This window comes from Aulonocara stuartgranti, assembly GCF_965226115.1.
Source record: "Aulonocara stuartgranti genome assembly, chromosome: 6".
Lineage (NCBI taxonomy): Eukaryota > Metazoa > Chordata > Actinopteri > Cichliformes > Cichlidae > Aulonocara > Aulonocara stuartgranti.
Window position 1 is genome coordinate 17,788,169 of NC_138944.1, and position 21,790 is coordinate 17,809,958.

At 41.2% G+C, this 21,790-nt stretch overlaps 1 protein-coding gene across 3 annotated transcripts; it reads left to right on the top strand.

Annotated features, from left to right (window-relative positions):
• The first annotated feature begins 791 nt into the window (after positions 1-791).
• Positions 792-21,328, top strand: septin3 (septin 3). Of its 3 annotated transcripts, none has more exons than XM_082536768.1 (10): positions 792-931; positions 7,063-7,464; positions 7,550-7,678; positions 11,763-11,844; positions 12,030-12,167; positions 13,326-13,443; positions 16,312-16,407; positions 16,636-16,732; positions 16,831-16,882; positions 19,158-21,328. In XM_082536768.1, the coding sequence occupies exons 2-10, from the start codon at positions 7,065-7,067 to the stop codon at positions 19,285-19,287; spliced, it is 1,242 nt and encodes a 413-aa protein (XP_082392894.1). In that variant the 5' UTR covers positions 792-931; positions 7,063-7,064; the 3' UTR covers positions 19,288-21,328. The 3 variants fall into 3 exon arrangements, with proteins under 3 accessions (XP_082392894.1, XP_082392892.1, XP_082392893.1); XM_082536766.1 differs by lacking the exon at positions 792-931 and adding an exon at positions 2,876-2,952; XM_082536767.1 differs by lacking the exon at positions 792-931 and adding an exon at positions 2,903-3,092.
• Positions 21,329-21,790: the final 462 nt, after the last annotated feature.

Sequence of the window (21,790 nt, forward strand, 5' to 3'; positions counted from 1 at the left end):
TTATCAAAGGATTACAGCTGCCAGTCAAGAGAAGCTGATCAGAAAATGGAGGCTTCCCAGTGCACACACAGGTTAAATCAGCTTAAGACATGTCAGGTGGCACCTCAGACCCAGGAGGCCTCCCACCCTCCCTCTGGTGTGTGCACCACCTCACAAAGGGGATCCTTTTTGAAACCTGACCTTCAGTCACACAGATGTGGCTTAGATCAGGAACAGTCTCCTCCTGAAAAACAGATGAAGGTCAGCAGCACAGGACTGAATCAAACAGACATGTTAGCACCACCTGACCTCCGTGGGGTGCCAGCAAAGCTACCAGAACATCCCTCAGAGAAATATGTTGCAAGCTGGCCCCCGTCTGTAGCACACTGCCCATTCAGCACAGACAGTTTTGGCCTAAGCTCAAAGGGGGTCTTTGACAGAGTATACCAGAGCCTGGAAAAGACAACAACAGCAACAACAGCTTCCAGTCTACTAAATCAGCTGAATGACTCTGAAACAGGCAAAGTATTTTTCTCAGAGGAATCAGAAGACCCCTATTACGTCACGATGTATTACCCAGGCTCAATTTATGTGGGTGAGTACAAATATATCCAAGTCACCTGCAAGATTTTAACAGAACAAACCCAGCGACAGCGCCTCTTTGATGCCCCTGCTTTTATTTGGAGTGGGAGTTGAATAATTTTCTAACTTCTAAGGGGGGGTGGGAACTCTGATGAGGGGGTGGTTAAAGAGGATAGCAGAGGGACTAAAGGCAGCGCTTCTTATCAGTAGAGTAACAGACGTGGCGAGGAGAGATGTGACAAAGTTGGTTAGCAGACTGTTTCAAAGTGAATAGCACAGGAAGACGTGCCAAAGCAGTTTTACACTAAAACACGCTGAAAACATGCAGAAAGGAAGGCGGGACGAAAGGAGAGCAGCTCGGAGATAAAGTGTGAGTACAGTGCTGCAGCTGTATTTTTCTTCCTCTAACACCTAAAGAGTAATAACAACACAATATCACACAAACACTGGGAAGTACAGACTAACAGATGTGTCAAACTTAAATCATGTCGTAACATAGCAGGGTAGAGATTAAAAAACAAAGCACACATAGTACCTCAGCACTGCCTGGATGTTGTATGCCTATGAGTTAAAATGAGAGCTTCTGAGGCCCAACAAGGGAAAAACTACCAGGCGTATTTGACAGAGCAAAGAAAATTTAAACTAACAGCTTCATCTGGAGTCTTCATTAGTAGATTTCTTGCAGTTAGATCTGTTAATATATTTTCTGTCTTACAAGACCCTCAGATTCAGGGTCTCTCGTGGGATTCCACCGCTCAGAAAGCCCCGTTACACTCGCTGTTAATCATTACACACTGAGCTTCCACCGGTGGCAGGATACATCAGAGCACATTTGCATTAAATTTGAAGTGCTTTAGTTCACGGCATGTCACAGCTGATAGTGTGTCTCTTCACAGAAAAGGAAGCGCGGCACATACAGACAACGTCTACATATTCAGCCATCATTAGTTTAATTATTCAGCACTGTAGTTTTCCTGCTGTGACAAAATGTATTTGGGGGAAAACTTCTCTATACTGCACTTCTTTCTACATTTTAAACAGTGCATTTAGCAGACATGCAGTTGTTACTTTGCAGATAAGACTTCAAACTTTAGGAGCCTGTTTATGTACCAGTGCAAAGCCATTAAAGCTATAAGCTCTTTCTGCTTGAACGATAATGCAGCAGTAATAATGTCCCACATAGCAGTAATGTTTTTGTTAAGCTTTGCATCTACATTAACCCGTACACACTGTTTAGGGTCAAATTTGACTCATTTTGATAGTGACCGCAGCAAAAAAAATCAAAAAAATCCAATATCATTCTTTTAGCTTGAAATTTGATGACTTTTCCTAAAGTGACCCAAAAATGAGTATTGTAAAGACTATATAGAAAAACAGAGAGCAGAATTCATGGTTGCATTAATTACTGCAAGTTGTCCAGGTCGTGAAGCAGCAACGCAGCCCCAGAACATCACACTATCACCACCATGTTTGACTGTTGGCATGTTGTTGGAACTCAGACCTTCCAAAAGTCCACAGTCCACAGAATATTTTGCCAAAAGTCTTGGGGATCATCAAGATGTTTGGGTGTTTGTTTGTTTTTTAACAAATGTCAAACGAGCCTGTGCGACCTTTTTCTCCTTGGAACTCTCCCATGGATACATATATTTCCCCAGTCCCTTATTGTTGAAGCGCGAACACTGACCTAAACTGTCTCAGTTTAGGTCACCAATTGAGTCACCAATGCACTCTTGGAGTAATTTTGGTTGGTCAGTTACTCCTGGGAAGGTTCCAAGTTTTCTCCTTTTGTGGATAATGGCTCTCACCATCATTTGCTGGAATCCCAAAGCCCTAGAAATGGCTCTGTAACCATTTCCAGACCGATAGATGTCAATGACTTTGTTTCAAATCTGTTTCTGTAGACTGTCGCATTGCGTGTTTCTTTTTGAGATCTTTTAGCCTACATCACTTTGTCAGGCAGGTTCTGTTTAAGTGATTTCTCAATTCAGCAGGTCTGGCAGTAATCAGGCCACAGAATTAAAAACAGATAATTCACGATTTAAGAGGCAAGTGTGACAAATGTTGCACATATGGAAAAAAAAGAGAGAGAGAGAAAATAAATCAGGAATTGGGCAAGTACTTTTTCACAACATTATTAGTAAAGGATCCATCTTCTTTATCCACCAACACTGTTAAAGATCATCTCCCATGTCTGGACTTGACACTGATTATAACACAATTCAAATTGCTCGCTATAAATACTCTAGCTCTGACAGAAGACACTGTACCCAAAAAAAAAGTCCCTTTGAGATAAAGTCATATTGCGCATGTGCGCTGCATCTCCCCACTCCCTGTCCTCTTGTCGCCTTGGTAACGGAAAAGGAGGGGGCTCGCGGCCAGAGGGAAGGAGAGGTACCCGGACTCCTCTTTACATGAGCGTTCCTGTTATTGTTATCAGTGTGGTGGATAGATATTACGGCTTCTCGAATTCAGAGCGCCTGTAGGTCGCCCGCTGTCTCCACGAGCTCGTTTGGTCAGTTGAACGGGAGCTGGTGAGTGTGACGACCGTTAGCGGGTGCACGCTAGCAGCTAGCCGTTAACGTTATTATCCAGCGTGACTGGTGAGAGAAACAATGAGGGCGACAGGCTTTGGTAGAGCTAACGTTGGGTAGTCACTTAAAACACGCAGAAAAGGACGCTTTTATTCATGTTATATGCTAAAGCACGTTTGCTCTTAACTTTCATGAGCTTGGCCATTTTATTATTTTTTCAAACAGGGATTTTAAAAAAGGGAGTTTTAGCCTTCATGTAGCCAGAGCATCCTCAGATATCGTACGCTTCAGTTTCCTACATTTGCTGTAGTGTGTAGCTCGAAATAATTGCATTGCAGTGTGGGCTTGTGAGGGCAGGCAGGGAGGGGGCAGAGCTGCATGGCCAGTGAATGAATCAAAGTGACAGCCTCTGCCTCAGTGACCTGTATGTATGATCAGGACTCATGTATCTAGGACTGTGACTTAAAGCATGGCAGCAGGCTGTACACCCTGAAGGACTAAGCTCATCAACATCTTGGCTCGGCCTGCTGCCTGTTACTGTTACCATCTGCCTGCACTGCTTGCTTCACTTAAAGGCTGAGCTCACAAAAACATCTTTTCTTGCTTAGACCCGACTGGTGTCAAAGCCTTGCTCGCAGAGGTTTTTTTTGCATTTCTGGCCAGGCTTTTGAGATTTTTGTGTCCCATGTTTGACGTTTCTGCTGCCAACCCAAAGACAAGACAGCTGATTGTAATTTCATCCGTGGTTCTCTGCCAGAATTATTATATCTGTTTTTTCCAATTAGTTTCCTGTTTTGCTTTTTTCCAAAGTGCAAATTTTAGTTTCGTTTTCATTCGTTTTTAATGATTAGAACTTGAGGTGGGACTCACCAGACGATATAATTACAATACTCAACTCACGATACAGTATCATTGCGATTTTTAACATCTACGCTGAGCATTGCAATAACAAAAATTGCCAATCATGCCCTCAAAGTTAAACTTTGTCAATATCAGATAGAGTCAGTCTGCTATCAGTTTGGGATCAGTCTGGGATTGAATGGATTGAAGTTGGCAGTTACATCTGCGATCTGCAATAATACATCATTTAACTGTTGTTTAAATCAGCAGGAATTCACATTTAACTATTACATTTAAGCTCAACAACCTTCCAGGTCTATAGGAATAACCAGAACTGACTGACAGCCAGCTAAGTCGAGTCCCCTTGAGTTGTGCAAATTGACATCAACTCATTCAGACCGATAATAACATGTTGGCAATGTATCTGCATTTATCAATTAGACAGCAAACCTTTGACAATCTCTTTAAGAGTGACTGCAGTCAGTTCAAGTCAGACTGTGACTGTTTGCAGAAAGTTTGCCTCGTATTAGACAACCTGTGCATTTACCTTGAGATCAAAAGTAGTTGTGAATGTACAACAGGCTCAAGCTTTGGGAATTTATACAAGGAGGTTGTCGTCCTATTTTTACTCTTGACTGAGCCTTTAGCTTCCTCTGAATTAGGGGGTATATTTGTCAAGCAAAGTGTGTCCATTGTTGGATGGATTTTTGGTTAAATGCAAGTTTGCTAGGCTAACTAATAAATAAAGCCTTTTTAGACAGGGACATTTCTATATATGTTTCTGTTTTATGTTAGATTTCTACACTTTTAGGCGTTCTGAATTGCTGTAAATTTGGTAGTTTTATTGAAAAAAAAAACGTAATATTAAGAATGCTGGCTATTATCTTTGCCCCTATAGTATCAACTATTTATTAAGTATCACACTGTAAAATATAATAATTTCTTTTATTTTAAAAAAGAAAATAATCTTCGAATCAACATCAGAGTTGCTTTCACAGGTATTTGTAATTCCACTGTATAAACATTGAAAAGGTGAAAGAAAAGAACAGTTAGTTCAGTTTTGGGGGTTAAAATGAAATGTAAATGATTTTTCATTGTTTTGACTGGAGGACACCTTTATTAAGAAGACCTGAGTTTGTTCAGTCAGGCATTGATTTCTACACTTGGGGGGTGATCAGGGCTGAGACATACTCTGCTGTGTTGAGCAGATAGAAATAATAGATGGGCAACCTGGGTGTGATGAAGGCTGGAGGTTAGAGCAGCGCTTTTGTAACTCAGGTCAGGTCAGATGCTGCCCCACCTCTGCAGTCTTTCGGGGTAGTTGTTACTCATTAGTGCAAGAACTTCCCCGATTATAAATGCTAGATTTCCAGGAATCAATTAAATTATTCACAGTGCCCTAATTTCAGGTTCTGTCAGGCACTTCTGCACACCAATAGTGGATTTTACTGTTTACACTGTCTGTGTAATATGTGATAACTTAATAAAATAATAACAGCTTAACTCTCCAGTCATTATTCTCAGCTATTCTCATTTGATTTCCTACCTGCTGAGTTAAATGCTTAAGATCGTGTGGACTCTTGTGGTTAGATGTGAGCATAACGAGTTGATTCAGTTCTGTCTCATATGTTATGTTCAAACTCAAACTGTGCATGAGTCATCTTTTTATAAATTGATTTATTAACCCCTGGACTTTAACAGCTGATCTGTGTTTCATCAAGATTTCTGCTTATGTTCAAAACATTCTGCACACTTTTAGGAATAAGGTTTATCTCAACCTTTGAAGCAAACTCAAAAAGCACAGGCAGCATTAATCCGAAGATGAATCTTATTTTTAAACTAGAAACTATGCTGCTAAACTCAAATACTGTGTCTCAGAGCTATTTTGCTTTCAGACTTGGACCTCCCTCTCCCTTTTCCTTCCATCTCTGTCATATTCTTCAGCTTTTCTTTTTGTATATGGATGTGTGTGAAATATGAGCGCAGACATAACATCTATCTGTTGGTAAAAAAGAAACAAATGATGTTATAGCAGTTTTTCTTCTCAGTCATCAGCTTTCTTTTGTGCTTTTGTTGTGTGGGGTTTGGGTCGGATGAGGCAGTGGACTGGATCCCTCCTGAAATGTACATCTGTGTCCATGTTGGGACCTTCAGATGTCTTGATTTGTTTAATTGAAAACTCAAAGATATTTACTTTATTACATAACTGACAAAGAAAAATAAATGTTAGCCACATTTAAGTCTCTTCAACTTCTCTTAACTTTTATTTTAATCAGCTAGTTCATTCATTCATTCATTAATACAATTCACATGGTTATGAAATTTGAAAGTAACAGTTATGCATTAATTACATTTTTCATACGTAAACTCCATGTGTCTGCTAGCCTTGAGTACCACAGCTCCAGTCAGTACCAGATTTTTTTAGGAAGGAGGAAGGGGAGGAGTTCATAAACTGTGATCATAACGTATTCTCCTTTTCAGTCCTTTTTCAATGCCTCGGTATAATGTCAAAAACAGAAGATGTTCCTAATATGCTCATCTCAGACATGAGAACAGAAATCCCTTTTGTTTACAAGGGGCAGCCAATGAGAAGAAGACTTTATGGGAGAGAATAGGGCTAAAATAGTATTTCATACAGTGGATGAAATAAGAGGTAATTGAGACTCACTTTAAAGTAAAGAAACATTATTCTGAACTGTGAATCATGCAAAGCTACTCTAGTAGAGTCTAAGAATAACAGCATGGAGTTGGACATGAGCACAGTAGGCGCTCTTCAAGGAAAACTTTATTGTAAACATCTGATTTTGCTCACCTCATAATGTTTGTATAGCTCCAGCTTCATATTTTTAAAATAAACAGATAAAACGTTTGTTTTACAAGCACCTTTCATCATAACCATCAAAATCTGGGAAGCAAATTATACAACTACACCAATTATACAAAGCAGTGTTTGCCTGACTAGATGAATGTGAGGATTTTTCTGTTGTTTGGGTGATCGAAGCCTGCTGCAATAACCCATTTCTTCAATGTAGAACGAGTAACTAGAGGAGAGGCCTCGGCTGATCCACTGACCTACTTCCTCGTCATTTTTTCAGTGTGACTTATTTTCATCTTCCTTCCTTTTCTGTAGACATGTCAGACATCGTTCCTCCAGAGGTTAGACCCAAACCAGCTGTCCCTGCCAAACCCCCAAACGTGGGGGCTCCTTCTCCTTCTAGCCCCTTCCCACCCCAGGGCCTGGGTGTCGGAGGAGGCGGCATCTCTGCTCCCCCACCGAGCGCCATTCCAGTTCCCATTGGAAGTCATGGTCCGAGCCATGGTGGCAGTCACAGCGTGGGTCATGGCATAGGACACAGCGTTAGTCACGCTGGAAGTCACGCTGCACCACACAGCGGCGGTCATGGTCATGGTGGCTCCCACAGCTCCAGCGGGGGATCCACTCTGCTGGGATACATTGGTATCGACACCATCATTGAGCAGATGAGGAAGAAGACCATGAAGACGGGTTTTGACTTCAATATCATGGTAGTAGGTACGTCACAGTAGACTTGCTTTATGCTTGGACACTTTCTTCCTGTATGGTGCTCCAACCTTAATTCTTCTGCCTTTCACTTCAGGTCACAGTGGTCTGGGAAAGTCAACCCTGGTGAACACCTTATTCAAGTCCCAAGTGAGCAGGAGGAGTGCAGGATGGGCTCGTGATGAGAAGATCCCCAAAACTGTGGAGATCAAGGCAGTGTCTCATGGTGAGTGCAAGGACAGAGAGGCTGCTCTTTCTTTAGAGCCAGGCATTTATATAGCACTTAATTAAAGAGAGAAAATGAACAATCTTTGGCCATGTTCTTAAAAGTCCCACATAGCCTACTTATAGTTCATCAGTGCACCCTGGAAGCTGCCAAGAAATCTAAGCAGCTGAAGGATGGGCCAACTTCTGCCTCTCCTGCAGGCACTTTTGATCACTTGTTGTTTTCGACTGTCCGTGTGCTGGGAATTTAATTGTCATGAATTAATTTTTCAAGCTGCTCTGTAATAACTCTCTTATGTGTCATATAAATAAATCAATGCTGAGACCTACCTTATTTGCGTTTTGTAGCTGTACAGACAAAGTCAAAAGAAGGTTAGGTTTTCATCGCTGTCTGTTGGTGAAATCTCTAAAAATGAACAGATGCTGAAATTCAGTTCAGAGATGGCTGAAAAACAGCAAACAGATCTCTGCTCAGTTTTCTGCTGTCATGTGCCAGTGCACAGTTGGGCACACTGTGGGTTTCCAGGCAATATTTACAATGTAGAAACGTTTTTCATTAAAGACAGGCACAAAATCAAGGGCAGGGATTGCTCAGTAGGTAGAGTATTCGCCCCATGATCGGAAGCTTGGGGGTTCAAATCCACTGAACGGCTACCCTGAGGTACTATTGAGCAAGGGTCTCTACACACTGCTCCCTGGGCGCTGGATTGGTAGTTGCGTACTGCTTCACTGAATGAATGGGTTAAGTGCAGAGGACTAAGCAATCCCCTACGGTATTAATAAAGTATGCATTATTATTATAAAGGTACAATATCCAAAAATAAATAAATAGATAATAATAACATTTAAAAAACAAGCTGACAGGAACATGTAGCAAGAAATATGATGGAAAACCAAGGCTAAAGATCTGATAGTAGCTGATTGGCAGCAGAGGTGTAGAGGTCAGGTGGTGCTGAATGATCCTGGCATGGTACTTGAGTAGTCGATGTTCAATGCAGAGATTTGCACACATGTCTACATGTTGTTGCTGCATGCTGTCACCAGGAGGCAGTGTTAAAAGCATGTGGAAGAACCTCTAATGTGGTCACTGCTGTTTGTGCTTGTTTGTCCTTTAGCTTAGCCTCTGCAACAAAGACAATAGTAAGAATATACAAAACAAACTGTTTTATCTTTATTGTTATTTTATGCTTCCTCTCCTGTTTGTGGTTGACTTTGATGTTCAAGCCAACTTAAAAAAAAAGAAAACTAAAACTGTTTGTTTGGATATTTTGTGTTCTGTTGCAAAAAAGAAAATACTTTGCCTTGTGGATATCCATTGGATTTGTCAATCTCAGGCTGCTGGAGTTTCATGCACACTTAAGATAATCCTTTGAATATGTTTTTGCTACTAAAGACTGCAGATTTCTGCTGCCGCCCTGTTTACTTTGAAAGTACAGTGATAGTGGTGGAATAACTTCAGCAAAACAAAATAGCTATAGTGTTTTAGGATAGACTTGGGAAGTTGTGAGCTTACCTTTTAAGGCTGGGTCATCATGTTTTATAACACAACATCAAGTAAAACAGGCTTCTGATATTTCTACACTTTTTTTACATCTCGTTTATGATGGACTGTTTGGAGTTTGACAGATTAAAAAGGAGCTTCAATTTTGTATTAAAACTTTTTTGTGTTATTTTCTTATCCAACGTTTAGATTGTATGGCAGATTTGTTTGGTCTGCTGCTGCTTATAGTTTATTCTGTCTTTCTGTCTGTAATTGTTTCTCCAATACACAGATTAATTAAGAAGAAATCCTTTGGAAGAATTAAACATGATTTTTTTTGAGATACAGAATCAGTTATAATATTTGGCAATTAGACCCATCATAGCAGCAGAATGCCAGCATCCAGAGTCCAGACACTGGTGGTGGTGAGGATGAAGATGACGGCTTGGATGGAGCTCTGAAATGGTGAGGAAGTGGGTTGCCGAGATTTAAAGTATGCAGAATGCAGGCTTATTGGTTCGCTGAAGGCAAGCAAGAAGATGATTGGGAAAGAGCAATGATATCAGTATTGACTTTGACAGCATTGGAAAAGTGGATGTGTTGAAAAGTATAGATCATAGCAGCTGAACACCCAGGATAGCAGGCAGATGAGTGATAACAGTGTTTTTTTAAGCTCCAGTGCATTTGACCTCACAGGGCCAACATATTGCAGGGTGTTGCTCACTATCATTTTAAGATCTGCTGGCGTGCTGCGTGTGCTTTCATTTCACTTGTGTTTGACTGACTGGGGGTTTAAAAGGGTCTTACTTAACCTCAGTGAAGTTTCTGAGAGTGCGGGCAGTCGGTCATATTTCACAGGAGTCACAAAGCACCACATCGCTGAACTCAGTTTGTGGAGCCTGATCAAAGCTAGGACCAACCATGACCCAATTTAAAGCCCAAAGTATTTGTGAGTAAAATGCGAGATAACCTCAGAGCTCAGAGTTATGTCTCCATGGTAACAACCGTAGATCAGCCTGACAGCTTATGCAAAGATGTAAACATAGCTCAATTTGTGGCTCACTTTCAAAGTTACAGGATGAGGAATCAGAAAGCTGTTCTTGTAGAACATCTGTGTAACTGAGAAGCTTTCCACTCAGGTAACAGGGGCAAGCAGTGACAGTCAGCCGTGTGCTTGATTTGAATAAAGTTTTAAATTATCCACAGTGCAGCCCAAACGAATCGCTATTTACAGCTACTCTGTATAACATTTGAAAATGTCGTATTTTGGTGCCCCTCCCCCACTATTAGTATCAAATCCTCACTGTGGCAGACAGCTCACTATGTAGCATTCAAGCCTGTGCTCATTATGCCTTCTGGGACCTAGCTGCCATTTGCACGTCCTTGACGACTTATGAGCTCCCGAGGAAACTGTAGGGACATGTCAAGCCTGTGGGCTGCTACAGTTTACGTGATCATGCTCCCATTGCCTGCGGATGACAGTACCCTGATATTATTATGCCAGGAGACGAAGCATAAAAAATTCTGGCCATGCTATTAATATTGTATTTGCTGTTTGTGTGATTATGGCAAACACGAACATTCAGTCATTATGTTGAATATTCAAGTTTTTATTTATTTTTAAATAAAAACATTAAATGTGTTCTTCTTCTGTGGTAAAGGTAAGTACATCCTTGGTTTAGACACTACCTTTGCCCCCTTCAGCATAAATAACTTCTTGTAGGTGTGTAATTGCTTTCTGCGACTTTCTATGTGAAATTCCTTCAGTTATTGGATGTTAGAGGATGTTGGCTGTGCAGGAATTGGTAGTTGCACAGACTGCGTCACATCCTGAAGAACACTTTGAAATGATGCAGACGCTACCCAGACCCCGGACATCTCCTAAACTGCTTTCGCCACTGTCTTGTTTATCTAAAAGAGCTGGTCTTTGCCTTTATTGCCACTGGTTAACAGTCAGTTTTCTCTGATGCTCTCTTTGAAAAGCAGAAGCTATTTCCTGGCAGGCATTTCATGGAGGTGCATGCACTACCTTACCTGCAAATCCTGTGATGAAATTTTGCAGCTCTGTGAGATTTTAAATTATGGGCAGCATAGTGGTTAGTGAAATCATCTCACTGATTGGCTTGGGCCTCTGTATGTGGAGTTTTTGGGTCGGTTTTGACTCTGGCTTCAGGCGATAGATTGATTGATCCTGGACAAACGAATTTCTTGTAGCCACTTGTAGATTTTTTTATTTTTATAGTAGAACATCCTAAATCTCTGAGGTTTAGTTCCACTACTTGGTACATAATCTGGAAAATTTCAAGGTGAAAATCATGTACCTTATTTTTCCAAATAATTTGTTTATTATATAATTAAGTTTTAAAATAACTTCTAAATATGATGTTTATCTCTCACTGTATCACTTGTATCTATGGCCATTGTTCAAAAAAGAAGAGAAAGATTTGCATGTCAAGTGCACTGCCTCACAAATGTGCTTCTGGAAGAATGGTTACATATTCCCATAAACACAGGCCTATACCTTCTGCAAAACCTTCCCAGAAGACTTGAAGCTGTTATTATTTATTTTGCTGATTTCTTTGTGTGAACATGTTTTTTTTTTTAGTTATTGAAGAGGGTGGTGTGAAGATGAAGCTGACAGTTGTCGACACTCCGGGCTTCGGAGACCAAATCAATAACGACAACTGGTGAGATTTCCAGCTCCGGCACTGTTAAAGCATCATAAATGTCATAATAACTGCCTTATATCACCGAGGACAAATCTCCACCTTTCATCTTTAAAAACTGTATTCAAGGTTTAGGAGTGAATCAGTGCTCCCTCAAACATGTTTTTTCCTGCCTCGGTGATGTTTTGCTTCTGTTGTATCCACAGCTGGGAGCCCATCTCCAAATACATCAATGAGCAGTATGAGAAGTTCCTGAAGGAGGAGGTCAACATCACCAGAAAGAAGCGAATCCCGGACACCAGGGTGCACTGCTGTCTCTATTTTATCTCCCCAACCGGACACTCGTAAGTTAAGCTTTGGCTGTATGGAAGTAAATCAATCAGACCATCTTTAAGTATCTGATTCTTTAAGGGATGTGGGGTTTTTTAAGTAATCTGTAAATGGTAAATGGCCTGTATTTGTATAGCGCTTTACTTGGTCCTTAAGGACCCCAAAGTGCTTTAGACATTCAGTCATTCACCCATTCACACACACATTCACACACTGTATGCTGCTGCTGCAACCCGTTCTCACTCCCAAAGCGTAACATTTTACGCTAGGTGACAAATCGTCACCATATTACGTTTTCGGCTACCCACCACGTTCCTAAATGACGACCTCGGAAAACAGAGGAAATATGAGAACCGTCTGGACTGAATCTACACATGTTCGCTCTTTTTCTTCAAATCGCTTAGAAACACGCTATTTAACATCATTAAAGTCCTGGTTAAGGTCAGGAATACGGTTATGGTCAGGGCTAGGGATAAGGTTAGGTTTAGGGCTGGAATACAGGGCTGGAACGTCTATTACCGCGGGATCGTCATTGCACTGGATTCCAGCCATAACCCGCTGCGTACCATAAGAACGCCGAAGGTCTCCTTTCGTGTTCCTCAGGAACGCCGCGGGACGTGACAAAACGTCGACATGTTACGCCTCGGGAGTGAGAACGCTCTGGCTGGCTGGTGAGACACACACGCACAAAGCTCACAGTGTTAATGTCTCTTTATTCAAAAAACATTTAATTTCACTTTATCAAAGCCTTAAATTGAGTGTGCTACTTTATATTGCAGACAGCACACACCTCTCTTTCCTTTTCACAATTAGCTCCTGCTGACAAGTGTGAAATTGCTTTCTAATGAATAAGTGGATACAGTCTTTTGTGTATTACTGCCAGCGTATCTCATCTTTCTTAGCCAGGGTAATTGAGACCGACAGGATGTCTTATGTGCAAGCAAACAAGAGCTGGGACACAACCTTTGTTCAATGATAAGCCCACTTGAAAAAAAAAGATTCTCACTGTAAGTCTTTTGTAATCGCTGCAAGGCCAAGGAAAGGTAATGAGACGTATGAGAAATGACAAATGAATTCCAGACGCCTCCTTCTTTTATTCAGTGTTTATGAGCTTCCACATCTCCTATATCTGCCCTCATGACTCACTGTAATTATTTGTCCTTCTGCTTCAGTCTTCGACAGCTAGATACTGAGTTCATGAAGCACCTGAGTCACTCGGTCAACATTATTCCCGTCATTGCCAAAGCAGATACACTGACCATTGAGGAGAGACAGGAGTTCAAGCAGAGGGTGAGTTTCACCAATAATCTGACTTCAAAATGTCTTTCTTCATAGATATTTACTGATGAGTGTGCAAAGCTGCTGTAATAAACATTTTATACCAGCAGTGGATCCAAGTTACTAAACTCTACAGCTAAAAAGTTTTCTCAGTGATTTGACTTCTCATCCAGAACCTCAGTGACCTTCAGTGAACTTTTTTCTGATTACTTCATGTTCTCAGGCACTAATTTTTAAGTCTTATTCAATGATCCCAAGGCCAGTAAACACAGAATGTGGGGCGAACTGTTTGCCAGCCACTAGCAATTTGGCCCAGAGACAGTGATTTACCTGTCAAGTCATACACCTGAAAATACCAACAATAAGATAAGATAAGATAAGATAAGATAAGATAAGATAAGATAACCTTTATTAGTCCCACACGTGGGAAATTTGTTTTGTCACAGCAGGAAGTGGACAGTGCAAAAGTTATGAGGCAAAAATTAGAATACAATAAGAATAAATACAGTACACAACTGTACAGAATAGAATAAAATAAAATACTATATACAGTAGAATAAAATAAAATAAATATACAATAAGATAAAAATAGAATACAAATACAAATACTATATACAACTGAGTAAAAATACAACGATGACAGAAAGGATTATTGCACTTAGTATTATTGCATATGTATGGATGTGTGTGCTTGATCAGTTAAAGTCTTTATTATGGAGTCTGACAGCAGTGGGGAGGAAAGACCTGCGAAATCTCTCCGTCCCACACCGTGGGTGCCGCAGTCTCCCACTGAAGGAGCTGCTCAGTGCTGTCACAGTCTGCTGCATGGGGTGGGAGATGTTGTCCATCAGGGATGACAGCTTAGCCGCCGTTCTCCTGTCACTCACCACCTCCATTGGGTCCAGAGGGCATCCTAGAACAGAGCTGGCCCTTCGGATCACCCTGTTCAGTCTCTTCCTGTCCCCAGCAGAGATGCTGCCGCCCCAGCAGACCACACCATAAAAGATAGCAGAAGCCACAACAGAGTCATAGAAGGTCTTCAGGAGTGGGCCCTCCACTCCAAACGACCTGAGTCTCCGCAGCAGGTACAGCCTGCTCTGCCCTTTCCTGTAGAGGTCGTCTGAGTTATGAGTCCAGTCCAGTCTATTGTTCAGATGAACACCAAGGTACCTGTAGCTGTCCACAGCCTCAATGTCCATACCCTGGATGTTCAGTGGTTGCAGTGGAGAATGCTTGTGCCTGCGGAAGTCTACCACCAGTTCCTTGGTTTTACTGGCGTTGATCTGGAGGTAGTTCAGCTGGCACCAGTCCACAAAGTCTTGGGTCAGACCTCTGTACTCCTTGTCGTCCCCATCAGTGAGGAGGCCGACTATTGCAGAGTCATCAGAGAACTTCTGCAGGAAGCACTGGGTGGAATTGTGGGAGAAGTCTGCAGTGTAGATGGTGAAGAGGAACGGAGCCAGAACCGTTCCCTGTGGGGCCCCCGTACTGCAGACGACCCTGTCCGACACACAGCCCTGAGTTCTCACATACTGTGGTCGGTCGGTGAGGTAGTCCAGGATCCAGGTAGTGAGGTGATGGTCCACTCCAGAGTTCACCAGCTTGTCCTTTAGAACCGAGGGAAGAATGGTGTTGAAGGCACTGGAGAAATCAAAGAACATGATTCTCACAGTGCTTCCAGCGGTCTCCAGGTGAGCGAGGGAACGATGTAGGAGGTGAATGACGGCATCATCCGCTCCAATGCCAGGCTGGTAGGCAAACTGAAGTGGGTCCAGTGATGAGCTTATTAGGCGCCGAAGCTGAGCCAGGACCAACCGCTCCAGGGTCTTCATCAGGTGGGATGTCAGAGCCACCGGCCTGTAGCTGTTGAGGTCCTTGGGGCGTGAAGTCTTTGGCACTGGTACAACACAGGAGGTTTTCCAGAGCTGTGGAACTCTTCCCAACCTCAGGCTCAGGTTGAAGAGGTGCTCCATCACCCCACACAGTTGGTCCGCGCAGGACCTGACGACCCTCGAGCTGATGCCATCTGGACCCGCTGCCTTCTTGCCATTAATCCTCCTCAGTTCCCTCCTAACCTGGGTGGTTGAGAGAGACAGGCTGGAGCCTTGTGTTGAGTGTGTATTGGATGCTGTTGTTGGGGGTGGGGGGGAGTGAGCAGGGTGAATAGAGGAGGTGTGAAGTGTCTGAGGTGGAACAGCAGCAGTGGGGGTGGGTGAGTCTGCAGCCGATGTTGCAGACTGCCTCATGGCTGAGTCAAATCTGTTGAAGAAATGATTCAGTTCATTTGCCCATCTCACATCCCTCCCAGGCAGAGAGTTCTGCTGTTTGTCATCAATCATCAAACCGATTGTTCAGATAGTTTTAAATGTGAAGAAATGCAGTATTTTTACCTGTTCCTGTCCATCCAACGCAACAGAATTAAGAAGGAGTTAAAAAGAACATCTGTGTGCAGATAAACTATTAGTTTAATTTGCTAAGAAATTCAATTCAATTCAGTTTCCCAGATTTCTTGTATGCTTTGCTGATAGTAGTCATCCACCCCAGGATTCGGTGTTTACTCCACTACATTTATTTTAAAGTTTCAGTTACTAATTACATTTCTGACATAGATTTATAATATTAAATATAAATCTACTAATAGATTATTAATCTATGGTAGGTTTATAAATTAAGCTAGCAATGTATGAAATCATTTTCCTGTTTGTAGGCCAGTAAAAATACACAAGGGGCTGGTAAAAGTCTGTCCTGGCTGTTTCCCAGTAGAGAAAAACTGAATGAATTAATTAAAAAAGACTTTTGGTCCTTTGTGCAGTGTTGGGTACCGTTGTGACTAATGTTTTTTTTTTTATTCATTTTTCCTTGCTTTTGTCTGCACTCCAGGTAAGGAAGGAGCTGGAGATGAGCGGGATTGAATTTTACCCACAAAAAGAGTTTGATGATGACATGGAAGACAAGAGTGACAACGATAAAATCAGAGTAAGTCGCTTTTTTGTCTCACGCGATATTTGTGGAGCGATTTTCTTCCTTGGCATTAGAATGAATCTTTGATACTCAGCTTTAACCCAGCCTCTTTCACAAACATGCAGCGAGTCCTCTAAGCAGAATGCCAGGGCACTTGGGCATGTGGTGCATTTGTTTCATCTCATAAACCTCGCGTAGCTCTCTTCGGTACACTGAACCATGTTCAAATGTCTCTGTTCACAGGAGGCGATGCCCTTTGCTGTGGTGGGGAGTGACAAAGAATATCAAGTGAACGGCAAACGGGTTCTGGGGAGGAAGACAGCGTGGGGAATTGTGGAGGGTGAGTCAAACGCTCTCCATGAACGAGTTTCTCTGTTTGGTTTTTTACACAGGACTGATGTTGATGGATTTCTGTCTCTGTTTTTCTGCTTTGTGCAGTTGAAAATCCAAACCATTGTGAGTTTGCTCAGCTGAGTGATTTTCTGATCAGGTAAAACTTTCTTTTAAAGCATTTTTTTAAATAATAATGCAAAAAAAGTGGAATAAAGAAATGAAATAAAACAAAGAAAAAAATCACTTTTCTCTATTAGTAAACTTTCTCAGCATTTTAACAGTAACACAAATGTATTGATCGCCAGTAACTGGTCACTTTATTAGGTACACAGTGCTAGTATTGGGTTGCCCAACACCGTCTGACTGAACTGATGATACAAGGCAGAGTATCCATGCTTTCAGGATGTTAAGGCCAAAATTCTGACTCTAGCATCTGAATGTCACAGCAGAAATCAGTCCTCTTCAGACCAGATGACATTTTTTAATTTTCCATTGTTTTGTAAGCCCCTGCAAACTGCAGCATCAGTTTCCTGTTTCTAGCATTGCTGAAGTGACACCTAGAGTGCTCTTCTGCTGCTGTACCCCATCTGCTTCAAGATTCAGTGTGCTGTGCATTAAGAGATGCTCTTCTGCATACCTGGGTTGTAACAATTATTTAATTGAGTTAATGTTGCATTCCTACCAGCTTGAAGCAGTCTGGCCACTCTCCTCTGTTCTCTGACATCAACAAACCTTTTTCTCTTAGAGAATTTCCACTCACTGGATATTTTCTTGCTTTCAGACTACTCTCTGTAAACTCTAGTTATGATTTCTGATCCTCAATTTGAACTTCTACGTGCCTGGATGCATTGAATTGCTGCCATGTGATTAGCTAATTACCGTATTTCCCGGACTACAAAGCGCACCTGAATATTAGCCGCACAAGCTAAAATCAGGGGAAAATCCTGTTTTGTAGCCGCACCTGACTAAAAGCCGCAGGTGTTTCAATATTGACTTATCATATGTAAGAGAATATGCACAAATCGAATTGTCAGGAAAGAGATGGCTGTTTGGAGACACATCCCTTTTATTAATATTTTGAAAAACAAGTTATGGGTACATATTTGCATAACTTTTTAGGGTATATGTACAAGTAGTGGTAATTACAAGTAGGAAACATGTACTGTGCTTCATAAATGAGTAACAAATGTAGTACATAACAATAACCTAGGGCACACCAGAAAAATAGATTGGACTACCTTTTAGGCTCAGGTGCAGTGACACGGCTTTAACAAGAAGAAAAGTCAGTCATTCACCACCATCTTCCTGCGCACTAAAACCACCAAAGTCCTCTTCTCCAGTGTCGGATACGAACAGGCTCAGGATGGCTACGTCATCCACTCTCAGCTTCTTTCCTTTGTTGTCAGTGTCAGAGTCGAACACCCTCTGAAGGGCCGTGGCGGTGTCCTCCTCTCCATCATGCAGCAGTCCAGCCCTTCGAAATCCGTTGGTGATCATGGATGTTTTTACACTTTTCCACGCTGTCAGATTCCACCGGTGGAGTTGAGCATAACTTGCTTTTCGCACGTTTATCGCCGCACATCATCCACGACTCCCGCTGAACGCATAGCACTACTTTGAAGTTTGTTTTTCGCGCTACTTTTACGGCACTATGTTGCCTGGCGGATGGACATGTGACCAACATACCACTCTTGAACCCGATACTGTGTGTCTGATCACATGCCCTTCCGCCAGGCAACGTAGTGCCGTACAACACCGGAACAAACAAAACAAATCGTCTTACGATATGACAAAAATCATGGACAATCCATAGAAAAGCCGCACCTGACTAAAAGCCGCAGGGTTCAAAGCTGGTGCAAAAAGTAGCGGCTTATAGCCCGACAATTACGGTAGATATTTGTGTTAACAAGCAGTTGAGCAGGTGTACCTAACAACGTGGCCAGTGAGTATAAATTTTATTTAAGTGACCATTTGGTCTCTGAAACGTCAGAAAAACATCTTAAAATTTGTAGGGTGGATTTTTGTTCTGATAAACTGGGATAGTTTAACATCACAGAAAGAGCAAATATTCACATTTAAAATAAATTACATTAATTAATTATAGTTTTATGAAGATGGGTCCTGATCAGCTATTTGATAAAGCGATTAAAGTTATTTCCTCTCTAAAAAAAATTAAAGCATTTTTATTATAATAAATGTGAAATGTTTTCAAAGCGGTTTTTGAATATAAGACTATGCAATTTTCTTTGATTGTGAGAAAACGTTTGTTTCTTGTGTTTGCTGTTGTGGAGGATTTTACCATTTTATTACCACAACACAAGAACAACAATACTGTATTTCAAAACACAGTAACTCTTATCCCTTCCTCTGTCAAATGAACGTACTTAACTAATAACTCGCCCACTCTCTGTATTTACATTCATCTTTTGAAGGTCTCACCTGCAGGATCTGAAGGAAGTCACTCATAACATTCACTATGAAACGTACCGTGCCAAGAGACTGAATGAGAACGGAGGTCTGCACCCCATATCATCCGCTGATACCCAGGAGAGCAACCTGTAGTCAGAGAGAGAGTGAAAACAATGAGTCCAATAGATGAATCTACAAAATACTATAATCCTTATCACCACAGCATTGCTGCATGCGTGGAAAAGAAAATTAATGTGTTAAGAATTGGTGTCATTTAATCCCCAAACTCCACCCATCCTTTTCTTCATATTCTTCCCCACCAAGCATATCAAACCCCTCTGTTACCATTTTCCATTCATCCCAGTGAGTCTTTGGAGGAAAGACATAATGTAAAAGAGACTTAGTGCCGGTAACGTTTTTTCCACTGCCAGCGCCTTTTCTCATTGTTCAGAGTGTACATGGAAAGTGCTCGTGTCTCTCGTGTACGGGAGGCTGATTTTTAAGCCTGTGTGTTGTGTAGCAACTGACAGCCGAGTTTAGACAAACAAAGTGATTTGTTCTAAATATTAAAATCATAATTCCTGTGTAGCAACGGTGCATTAGCCGGCTCTGCGGCTGGCTCTGTTGAAATTGCCGATTTTAAATTCTGAGCAGCAGCTGTTCATTTAAAGGAAGAATCCCAGCGGCTTTACTGTCAAGAGGGTTTAACGAACATTACAAGCTGTGCTGCCTTCTTTAATAACCGAGTCCACGAAGGAAAATAATGAACTTTCTTTTGAGAGTTGCAGCATTAGTCACATGTAAAATGCAGTTTATAAGGAGTCCACATGGTGAGTGACTGCTCGCTGCCGATTCAGTGATTCACGGTAACAAACACAAATTTAGCTGTTCATGCAGATGCAGCTCACCGTGTTTTGTTTCAGCACAGTGCTCATACAGGAAACTGCATCTGTGTTCACTTGCAGCAATGAGCTGTGCTCTTGGAGTTCCACCATGCATATTTTATCAAGGTTCAGACTGATTTTTGTTAGATGTTTCCTGTTTAAATAGTTGACAGGCAATAGATGCAGGAATTATAACAAATTGCATATACAAGCTTTCCCAGCTGGAATGACTTGTTTTTGGTCTTTGAGAGCCACTACTATCAGTGCAAACGTTGTTTTGTTTAAATATTTTTGGTTGTTGTTTTTTTCTTTATCATTACCATTCATGGCAAGTAGCCATTCAATAAAATATTATATTAAACCCGAAAGAAATCCCATCACTGGTTTGGTCATCGCATCTTTTTTTGCACACAGGAGAGCAGGAGAATTGAAATATTTTTGATATATTTGTATTAATATTCAATTCCTGCTGTGCACCACTTGGTGGCAGCATGCTGCCACATTAAAGAAGTTTAACGGAGCAGCTCCATCTGCCCCAGATGTTCTGACTGCTGAGATTTTTTTCTCAAATATGTCACATCCAGTTCTGATGAAGTTTACTCTTCTGCTGTCAGCAGCAAAGACATTGGGTTTACAAAAAACTTTGATAATATCACCCTTTTCATAATATTATAACATTGCCAAGGGGTTTGCCAGGTTTTCTTCAGGAACTAAATATGATATTCTGCCACAGGCTGTCTGCATTAGAACACAAACTACAAATCTTTTAACATATCTCAATCTTTTTTTAAATCCATTCAGCCTTTTTAATCAATCATATGTATTTGTATGATTTTGAAATCAAGTGTGTGCAACAGTATGGTAGTAGTTGTCCGTGATTTTAGTGCAGTCAGAGGTTTTCGAGCAGAAATCTGAAGCAGTGTTAATGAACCATTGTTCCTGTGTTTGTGTGCATGCTTGTGTTAATATTGCCTGTTTGATTACAGCCAGTCGGTTGACTCATTCCTGCAACTTCACATCCACTAACAGTTACTGTGTTTCTGAATGTGTGATGTGTAAATTTAATTGATATATCATAAGGTAAAGCGCTGCTGTCTTACCCCCAAACTAAGCTGATGGCCCCCACGCACACACGTATCACCCAGCCCTGTCACTCAGTGAAAACTCGCAATGTACATTTATTTAACAACTTCTCACAAAGTTGCTGTGACACACCGATGTATGATTTCCTGTCTTGTATGGAGTTATTTTTACATTATGTCTTATTATTGTAACTTATTCTTTATTTAATAAAAACACATGATCAAGTTCTTAGAATTTTGTCATGATTTCTCTTCTGAATGTTCACATAACCAACTGTGTGTTGTTGTCTTTGTTGTTTATAATGATGTTACATACTGTGTCAGTGAAGTCCATAATTTATTGGAAAAAGATGCTCTTTTTATAGTTTTAGTGTACACCACCACTGTGGATTGTAAATCAATCAATATGCGATTGACGTGCAGACTTTCAGCTTTAATTTGAGAGGTTTTACAATTTCAGAGGTTAAAAATTAATGGGACAATTGACTCACAAGCAGTTCATGGCCAGGTGCTCCCTTGTTGTTTCATCAGAAATAAAGCAGACATGAAGTCAATTCAAAGTGATTAATTTTTATTTTATAGCTTTTCATTGCAATTTTAAATATGAATCCAAAAATAATCTCAAGTGCAACCGAAGAAGATCATCATTAAACAGAAAAAGACTGAAGAAAAAACTTGGATGAATCAGCT

Excerpts from the sequence above, each read along its gene's own strand:
- septin3 (XM_082536768.1), top strand. The coding sequence starts at position 7,065 with ATGTCAGACATCGTTCCTCCAGAGGTTAGACCCAAACCAGCTGTCCCT. Across the intron at positions 11,845-12,029 it reads CAAATCAATAACGACAACTG|CTGGGAGCCCATCTCCAAAT; the intron begins GTGAGATTTCCA and ends TTGTATCCACAG. Across the intron at positions 16,883-19,157 it reads CTGAGTGATTTTCTGATCAG|GTCTCACCTGCAGGATCTGA; the intron begins GTAAAACTTTCT and ends CATCTTTTGAAG.